At 30.8% G+C, this 10,509-nt stretch overlaps 1 protein-coding gene across 1 annotated transcript; it reads right to left on the reverse strand.

The window, feature by feature from the left end:
* Window positions 1-608: 608 nt before the first annotated feature.
* On the reverse strand, window positions 609-8,755 carry LOC114185287 (glucose-6-phosphate 1-dehydrogenase, cytoplasmic isoform). Its single transcript, XM_028072932.2, has 16 exons — window positions 8,496-8,755; window positions 7,772-7,977; window positions 7,383-7,468; window positions 6,925-6,991; window positions 6,623-6,809; window positions 5,874-6,031; window positions 5,714-5,782; window positions 4,914-4,972; window positions 4,601-4,637; window positions 4,030-4,101; window positions 3,615-3,762; window positions 3,352-3,447; window positions 1,866-1,936; window positions 1,338-1,453; window positions 1,053-1,098; window positions 609-971 (listed from the first exon to the last, which is right to left on the reverse strand). The coding sequence occupies exons 2-16, from the start codon at window positions 7,946-7,948 to the stop codon at window positions 804-806; spliced, it is 1,557 nt and encodes a 518-aa protein (XP_027928733.1). The 5' UTR covers window positions 7,949-7,977; window positions 8,496-8,755; the 3' UTR covers window positions 609-803.
* Between the last annotated feature and the right edge of the window lie 1,754 nt (window positions 8,756-10,509).

The following is a 10,509-nucleotide window of genomic DNA, read 5'->3' on the forward strand; positions in this document are numbered from 1 at the left end:
ATTGTTTTTACGGGTGTTTGTGCATTCTCTGTTGATAAGCAGAAGATTAGGATAAATAGTATCATTAAGAATAAAAGAAAATTAACACAACGACTTGAGAAGACATACTCTAGAAGATTTGCCACACGAAGTTTTCAGACTCTCGCCCTGCTTATTCCTCTACAATACCACTTACCCTCCCAGGAAGTGAATTTGGAAAGCACTTCTATTAAATAAATGACTTTCCTTCTGAAAAAAATATTTTAGAATAAACTTTAAATTGTTCAGAAAACCTTATACATGTAATGATAAAATTTTTAGTATTTGAAAAACTTAAAACTTTACTCTGTATTATTAATTGTGAAATATACTTTTACTAAAATGCCTCTGTATAATCTGAAATTTTGTATACATTCTTGATATAAATTTCTTTAAAATATTTTTGTTACTATAATGTAATAGGAATGTGCAAAAAGATTGTCTTTTATCCTATCAGTGTGAGTATTTCATGCTCACGAATAATTTATGATTAGTGGCCAATTGGTTTGCTTGGTATATAAATTAGAATAATAATGATCCTGTGTGCCTTGGACACGTCAGAGCGGAATTAAAACCGGAATGCATTAGTATAGTAGTAAGACTTCATTTTCCTTTTATTTTGCATAGAAAGACAAGTCTATTACACAAACTGCGTCAAAACACTCTTAACATAAATTGAAATGCTTGATGCACATCCATGAGGAGTGCTTCAAAGGGAACCCTCTCAAGCTTATTGTGAATTCATGACCAACTAAAACCTCCCCATTTTATAACATTTGGTCACTCTACAAGGTAGGAGGGATCCAAATATAGCCATGTGTTTGAACATAGCCAGCTTGTTCAAGTAACTGATCTGCTTCTCTAGGACCCCTGCTTCCTGGTTTGTAAAGGATTGGCTTGAAGTCCCCATCATCAATTCTGTGCAAAAGTGGGGTGAAGATTTGCCACGATGCCTGATAAGAAACAACCATAAAGCCATTAAGTTTGTGAAGCAGACTTTGTTGCAATCTCTATCAAGCATGCAATCATCTTACCTTCAACTCATCTCTCCGAACAAAGTGTTGCTGATCACCTCTAATTCTGCAAAAAACAATCCAATTTCCATTGTTATTTAATGTTCATCTATTTGTTTCTGACAGCGCAACATATTTCTAAGTACTGCAATGCTTGCAGTTCTGTCACTACTGCTCGGTGGACTTCTGTGTATCAAGTTATGTATAAGAATAGTTTACAAAGGACATCTTATATATCCATCTGCCTCAGTATTACCCTAGAAACCATTGACAAGCTGTAACTATGAACAAGGAAAAGGAACATACGTGTCAAGAATTAGGCGTTCATAAGCTTCTGGAATGGTTACCCCTTGATACCGTTGTCCATATGACAAGTCAAGTTCACTTTGCACTGCAGACATCTCTAGTCCAGGTTGCTTGACCTGCATGATAAGACATTCAACAAGTCAGTTCATAATATTTATTTTATTTAACCATGAAGCATTTCTTCAAGTGTTATTTGACAAAAAACTAGTAGATGGGTGAACTTCTTCAATAATTTGGCAAATAGATTTAATCTAAGCAACAGAGAAAGAAAAGCATATTATTCTATTTACGTTTGTAGAAAAATTACTCTAATCTGTGTTGCGAAATATATATATATATATATATATATATATATATATATATCCAGTACACGAACATTCATCCTATAAAGCAAAGTCCTTCTTTCAGTGCTCTACTTCTGATCCTAAATAAATTAATATAACATATAAAAGAGAACTGTAACATTGAATCAGATCAAATAAGTGACTTGATCAATCTCATTATGGGAAATTAGAAGGACGGCCTCACCGTAAGCTTCATGTAAATAGCTTCAGAAGGCTGGAGGCGGATAACAAACTCATTTCTCCCCTGCTTTTGACCTAAAATATTAAAATTCAGAGTCATGTTTATGCTAAACTGTCATTTTTATGAAAATGAAGAATCAAGTAAACATTGATATTAATAGTCTGTGTATTCATACTGGATAAAAACGTAAAGAATAGGTGTCTCCTTTGTAATTGTGGAATATGGAGATGAAATCACCCTTCTAAAATTTTTCAGTTTCCAATGAAATAAGATTAGTTTAGAGTGTGAAATATGTTTGAGTAGTGCAATACTCATCAATATCAAATGTTGCCAACTTCTTCAAACAGAAGACATCCTCCTAGACTATCACGACTCATCACAAAAAACTAGAACGATAGGAGCCAACAAATGCAAACAATATTTTATTGAAAAACCCAGAAAATTATTCTCTGTATATGTAGAAAATGTCATCATCAGTTTGGGAAGATTGTTATCTATGTAATTGAGTGTAACCCTGCGGTGGCAAACTGAATGGATCCCATAAAATTAATTTCGGATCTAATGAATTGAATAAAAAAAATAATTAATCTATTTTGATCTATTAAAAAGTTTAATTAAAAATCAAATCCATCTTGATCCATTCCATAAAAACTCAATCCATTCATTAACAATTTTTTCATGGGTGGATATCCAACCCATCCATAAAAATGATATATTTAAAAAAATTAACAATATGCTTTTAAAACAATTTTCAGAAAGAAGATGTAAAACAAATTTTAAAAATACATTTTTACAAACTGTTTAGGGTTTAAACAATAGTTCGTTAAAAAAACTGGTTGGATTATATTTTATTCATTGAGTATTGATGGGAGGATCCATTTGATTTTGAAAAACATTGAATGGATCATTAATCATCCGTAAAACAAATTGATATATTTGATCTAGTCCTTTTTGTTTTAATTTTTTAATGGATGGTTTAGATGAATTTTCTTCTAAATAGACTGGATAGATGATAAATAAACGGATTGTTCCCTACTCTTCACCCCTCTTAGAAAAAAAAAAAACAAAGAATAGAAGCAATAGTGAAAATGGTGAAGTCGACTGAGGGTCTGCAAGCCTCCGTCGCCAGGCTATCACTCTCCCCCACTTTTTCCTCATACTTATCCCCTTTGCACTGTAAGAAAATGTCAACCTCATTTCCTCTACCCTGCTAATGTTTATTTAGCAAATGACAAAAAATCTCCTATGGATATTCATTTTTATCTAACCCTCTGCTTAGATAGGTCTTTAATTCACAACCTTTTCCTTTATTTCTACTCTGGTTTTCCAGGTCACCTCATATCATCTTATATTTCAAAATAATGACATTCTTTACTAAATCCACTTTCACTTTCAAGATTGATGTAGAGTGCAGCAAACAAAAGATGCATGACAAGCCAAAGCATGTTAAAGAGAGAACACCTAGAAGTTAAAAGTTATTGTGACATACACTTGAAAATATCACCAGGAACGTCCTTGAATTGGACCCGTATCTCAGCCTTTCTAGAATTTAGGGCCTTCCCTGCTTTTAGTATGAAAGGAACACCTGATGCAAAAAAAAAAAAATATATATATATATATATATATACATCTTTTAGGCACTAGAGTGAATTTGAACTTCATTTACTTTCTGAATATTTAGCATCAAAGAAATTAAAAGATGCTCCGGTATCCTATTTCTTTTTGGAAAGAAATGCTGAAATTTCATCTGACCTTCCCATCTTTCATTGTGAATTCGCAGAATAACAGTAGCAAATGTTGGGGTGTTTGACTCGTCAGGCACAGTTGGGTCATCTGTATAGCCTTCATATTGTCCCAGAACAACCTCGTCATCTCTAATAGGGAGCACTGATTCAAGAACCTGCATTTTCATATCAACCCGAAAGAGTTATAATCTATAGAGCCATCCGAGACTAATCTCAAAACTAGGTTACCATAAAATGCAACATGGAAAGTTTCAGCATACGAGTTACTAAAATATCCCTCTGATGCAGCGCTAGTATGCAAAATTAAATTTTAAAAGAGAGCAAGGGATTGGTACAGATATTGATCACTTAGCGTTGGGATTAGATAGGAGGAATGTGAGGAGAGTAATAATTGAAGTAAAATTGAATGGAAAGAGGCACACCTTCACTTTCTCATCCCGAATGTGCTCAGGCTTGAGAGAAACTGGTTTTTCCATAGCAACCAAGCACAGAACCTGAGTTGGTAGAAAAATAAAGAGAAAAATATATTTGGGTAATAAATTTCTGATGAATTCATTAATGGATACCATTTTGCATTTGTTATTTCTTTAGTACATTATAAAAATAAATTTTAAGTGACAGTTTTCAGATATTCAGCAAATCAAAAGGATCGGCACAAGGCTGTCCACAGTTCAATCATTGAATTACTAGTTTGAGTAGTTTCCTTTTATTTATCTTTTTAAATGCCAAAGTTTCCTTCGGTGCACATTAAATAGTTAACAATTGTAGTTTCAATCACTGCTAATAACTTATTTCAACATGGTAGCATTGAAGATTTTATGATAAAATTTAGTTTTATCAAGCAGACCCTTAATAAAATTTCAACCGACGAGAGACGTGAATTCAAGTATTATTTTTGTATCTCATTATTCATTAGAAGTTCCTACTTCACAATACAATCATAATTATAAAAGTCAGTATATGAAACTCTTTCATTAAAAAGCAGGGCATCACCTGCAGCAGATGGTTTTGGATAATATCTCGAATAATTCTGCAAAATAAAAACACAGTGAATTGACGATTTTGGTTTCTTTACTGCAATAAATAATCATAACTAAATTTTAAAATAATTATTGAAAAATCCACAAAAATATTTCAACCATGGAAGTAGTAGGAACAAAATTAGAAATTCCTATTCAATATCAGCAACAAAATTAAAATTGGCAAGCAGAAACTTATTTTCTTCCATTATCATTTCATTCCATAATCTACAATTGGAAATCACTAGTCATTTGAGAACTTCGCTTAAACAAATTTCCGCACATACCCATACTGGTCAAAATATCCACCACGGCCTTCAGTTCCAAAATCCTCTCTGAAAACTATCTGCAAAAGAGTTAATAGCCCATTCAAGTTTAAAAGTGTGGCTTGCCAACTTTGGCAATGCAGTAGTTAAATGGATTAGGCAACAAAAGACAGTTAAGCCATATTTGAGATGGTTGTAAAACATGAAGAATGAAAAAAGGTGGATACATATGATAGGACAGACTATGAATTGCTAGAGCTTGACAAACAGTACATTTCCTTACTGTTGTGTAGTAGATATTTAGAGATATTCAGAGATATTTTTCTAACTTAATATATCTAACAAATTATTTATATGCTATCCAGATAACATATATATATATATATATATATATATATATATATGATAAGAAATATTAGTTGTAACTGAATAATGATATTCTTTTGTAGGTACTCAATAACGAACTATATCTTATACTTATTTTCATTATCTTTTCTGCCTTTATTCAAGAGTTTAAAAGTCTATAAATACATATCCATCTCATTAAATTCTCTTACCCACTTTTATATTCATATTTCTATAATTTTTCTTGTTCTTAATGACTTAAATATTGGAGAATCTTCTAAGGATGGATCTATTTTTTATCTTAATCATCAACTGTGCAATCAATTATTAGAAGCACAAATTTGGCTTCTCATGAATACCACCTTTTTCCATATTGGGAGAACCATGCTTATTTTGGGTATGAACAAGTTGAACAGAGGAAATTTAAGTAACTGTTAACCAAAAATTGTAACTCTTTAACAATTAAAAATTCTCACCTGCACGTTGTCAATGTTGTCGCGGTTCCAAAGAGGCAAGAAAAACCGATTTGCAAAGCGAAGTACCAACTGCCAGGGTACGTTAAATAAAATGGATTAGTCATCAGACAAGATTCATGACACAAAATTAGAAGTGAGCCATTGCGTAATCATTAAATACCAAATTCTGCACTAGTTCCTTTCCCAAGTAATGATCAATACGGTAAATCTGTGGTTCCTCAAACAACTTTCCGATCTCAGTGCTGAGTTCCTCAGCAGATTGTAGATCCCTACCAAAAGGTTTCTCAACAACAACACGTGTCCATCCACCAAGATCAGCTAAGAAAAGGAACCAGATGCAGCCATATATCAATACAAACAGAATTTGATTTGTGGATAATAAACAGAAACCTTGAAACTTGAAATGTAAAAGAATATAGTAAAGATAACTGTTCTCGTCACAAAAAGTTTTAGTCTGTGCTGATAAAGAAACGGGACTGAATATGATTTGAAGCCAAAAATCCGTTTTGCAAATGCTAGCTGCCTAATACAAAGTTCAAGTTTTTCCACTATTCTTTCCTTTTATCTAAAAACCATAAATGTAATACAACCACCAGTAACAATCTTGTGAAGCCAAAATCTTATGCCAAACCACTGGAAGGAGCTATATCTCTAAGCAATAACCACTATTAGCTCCATTTTGTCAGGAAAAAGATCTTGCTCGAAATTACACAAGTATCCTATATTTAAATAAAATTAAAAAAATAAGAGCTTCTTAAAGTGGGTCCTGTGGTTCGGAGAAGACTAATGTTGAACTATGGATCACTGTTGCTATTCTATCCACGACCCTCCCTCAAAAAAGTGGTCCTTTTAAAACATTTGCAACCAAAAAGGTAATTATCAATGTCATACATTGCATGATAAACTTACATTTATTCATGCAACAAGTCTTGATCATCTTGCAAACAGATGGATATACCGAAGGAGGAAGAGCAAGATAGAAAAGCCTCCGAGATAATCCCTCTACACTGTTTTTCAAATATTCGTGCTCTGAAATCTCTTTATCCAACAGGCGAAAGCCATCCTCAGAATCATAAGAGCCACATACATATTTGATCTGAAAAGAAGAAACGGGGAGACAGGGAATGATAATTTTAAATCAACCAAAAAATTGTTAAGTACGACCCACAGAATATTAGTAAAGTGGTTCAAGACAACCAAATAGTACTAACCAGCTTTAAAAACTTCTCTAAATCCTCCAACTGTTGGGCAGATGCACCTTTTTCAGGAACAAGATAGCTGCACATCAAATCATATTTGTTTGGCTTAGAAATAGTTTAAACATGTATCAAGATAATACTTGAGTTAATAGGATAGGATGAAGCATACATTAAAACAACTTGGTGAAAGAAGCACATAACTAAAATTCATGACATACTGTTCACAGAAAAAATTTCACAATAGATTGTTTGGCTAAAAGAAAATAAACATCCTTCAAGTATGCTGCATTAACTACTTGCACAATTTAAGGACAAAACTGCAATTGCAAACACAATCCAGCAACATCAAATTAATATATATATATATATATATATATATATATATATATATATATATATATATATGTATTTACTCTTCACAGAAATCATTAGAAAAGGACATAGACTTTTATTTTGACAAAAAATCTTACCCCCGCAACCGGTCTCTCAATTCATCATCAGAGATTTTTGTCCTTGCATAGCCAAAAATATGAACTTCGTCAGGTGGTAGGAATCCCTGCAAATAAGGACGCTAAAGGTTGGAAATAGTTGATTTAAGGGAACAATCTTATAAAATTTTCCAGGAAATTTTCCACAAAATGACGAACTAGTAATGGGACATTTAATTTTAATGTCAGAACATGTAGAACAAGTGAATAGAATCTTTTCACACAAAAGAGAGTCACGGTATTATGAAACACATTCTGCAATGCGTCCCTTAGTCCAGTATCAGTTCCATGATCATCAGCACTTAATATTCCTCACTTGGACAAAGGTTATCAAACGCCAATCAGCATTATCCACCAAGGTTCTGCTTTACCTGCCGGTATAGGTGAAAAAGTGCGGGAAATGTCTTCTTCTTAGCAAGATCACCGGAAGCACCAAGCACAACTATAGAGAGTGACCCACTCTCAGGTACATTTCCTGGCTCTCTTGCTATGGTGGATTCACTGCCAAAGCTAGCTCTTCGTTCAATGTGCCATTCACTTGTTCCCATCTTCTACCAGCACCGGAGTACTTGAACCACTGAAATAAATTGGTAATCAGTGTGATCTAATTAGTATCTGATAAGAAAATTATATGATAATATCTAAAATAGATTCTATTGATAAAGATAAACTGAAAATGATATGTGTCCAGAATTGGGAAAGCAACAGGGATGATGACCCTGATTACCCATAACATAGACATCCAAAAGAGCAATCTGAGAGAGTATCACCAATCATACAGTAACAAATAAAAACATCCAAAAAAATGTCCTTTGGAATGGTGAATACAGTGATTTCAGTCCAATTTCAGACATTACTCACAAGACTAAAATATCATCTTCTGAAACTCACCCAGAAGGGGGTAAAAACAGTAAAAACAATTAGAATCTAGAATAGCAAAAACAACTGGAATTTAGAAATAATCTTGAACGCAAAGAAAACAAAAAGGAAAGAAAGGATCGGGAAGGAAGAGATTTTGCTTGTAGAAAGATTAAAAAAAAATCATGAAAAAATTGGTGATTCTTCACTAGACATGCAAGGAGCAAGAGGGGATACCAAGTGATGGAGAGTTAGCTGAAACAGTGGCTGATTTTGATGAAAAGGCTGTGTTGTTTGAGAGAGAGAATTGAAAGAGAGAAGAGAGTCTTTTAAGGCTGAAAAACTCAGAAACAGTTGCTGGTTTCTTCACCAACTATCTCTGTAGTAATTGTTGCCAATGTCAGCTCATAGGTCAGAGCCCTCATCGCATATTTAGTCTTTTACTTATTTCCGCATTTCCTCCAAACTCTCATTTTTTCTGTTTAGACCCCTATTTTGGATCATGCTGATAAAGTGTTTTACCAGTACAGAAAGAATTGATCCTGTACAAAATTGCACGGTCAATTCTTTTCACTGAAACAGATGCTTCTTTTTGACATTTTCAGACTAACTAATAACGGTAATCTAAAGTTAAATTTTATTTATCTTCTTTGATAAATTTATGAGAAGTTAGAAAAAGAAACACAAATTGAAATTAATCTACATGTATATTATAAATCATTTGAAAAACTTATTTTCAAAGAATTTTATAACTTAACTTATATGTAATAATTAATTTTAGTTTATATAAAAATATTTTACTTTTTATAATAATTTTTTTAATGTATGTATTTGGTCACACTTTATCAATCAATAAATTTTTGTTCATAAATTTATTATTAGAGACAATAATTTTACTTAAATAAAATTTTTTTTTTATTACTTTTTTATTTTTGAGAAAATATTTGACTCTAGAACCAAATCTTGCTCACATGAGAAATTTGAATGGCTACAATCTTATAAATAGAATCACATAAAAAAAAAGTACTTCTCTCGAAAAATTTTAATACTCATTAAAACTTCGTACATTTCTATACTAAATTCATTCTTAATAAAATTTAGATTTGAATTTAATTATTGTGATAATAAATATTAATTAATTTAACCTTTATTTGAAAATAATTATACAATATTTTTAAATATGTTAAAATACTTTTCATTAAATTTATGAAAAGAAAACAAGTATTAATATTAATACTTTAAATATAAAGTTTTTTTCTCTGAATAAAGTATGAGAATTAATCTTAAAAAGAAAATGCTAACCAGTGTCCCTAGGACACTGATTAAGGAATAATAAATGTGCTTTGGTATCATCATTTTTACATTGAAAACTGAAATAATTAAATAAAGTAATTAAAATAGTATAAATGCACATAATAAATTTTATAAAGACAAAAATATCCTTTTAAATTTTTAGACAATAACTTACAAAAACCAAGACTTTGAAATTTTTAAGATCTCTACTAAAAAGAAAAAAATTCAATTAAGTCTCAAATTGATACTCTAATGGTTCTTCTTTTCTTTTTTTTGTAACATTTTTACATATTTAACACTAATTTTTTTGTTGGTTTTTCTGTTAATTTATATTTTCTTATGTTGTTTTTTTTTTAATTTTTAGATGTTTAACACTATTTTTTATTGATTTTTCTGTTAATATAAACTTTTTTATATTTAATTATATTAAATTTTTAATAACATTAAAATATAATTATTTTATTATTTATTAGTTTTTAACTTTTATTTATGAACATTAAATAAAATATTAAATACACATATATAATATTTATGAGCATTAAAGTTACATTAATGATTATAAGGTCAAATTTTATTTAATATTATACTTATCTATATACTTTTGTAGGATCTAATATATATTAATTATCTTTAACTAGTGATATAAGGACATTAGTTAGCAACACCCATATTAAAAATAACTAGTAAATTGTATTCATTTACATACTTGAAAAACGAAATATGAATTTGTTGGAAAAGTAAGATGGAGAAATTATTTCTTACTATGTTCATAATATAAGAAAAATACAAATATGTAACATTTGAAATATACTTTTCATTAAATTTATGGAGAAAAAATTTGGTCTTCTAATTTTTTTCGAATTCTTAAAAAGACTCCTAATTTTTCATTTGTTCAATTTAGTCCTATAATTTTTTAAAAATGTTCAATTTTGTCATTTCTGTTAAATTGACGTTAACG

Source organism: Vigna unguiculata, chromosome 5 (assembly GCF_037176805.1).
Source record: "Vigna unguiculata cultivar grain cowpea cultivar isolate G323 ecotype 2 chromosome 5, ASM3717680v1, whole genome shotgun sequence".
Taxonomy (NCBI): domain Eukaryota; kingdom Viridiplantae; phylum Streptophyta; class Magnoliopsida; order Fabales; family Fabaceae; genus Vigna; species Vigna unguiculata.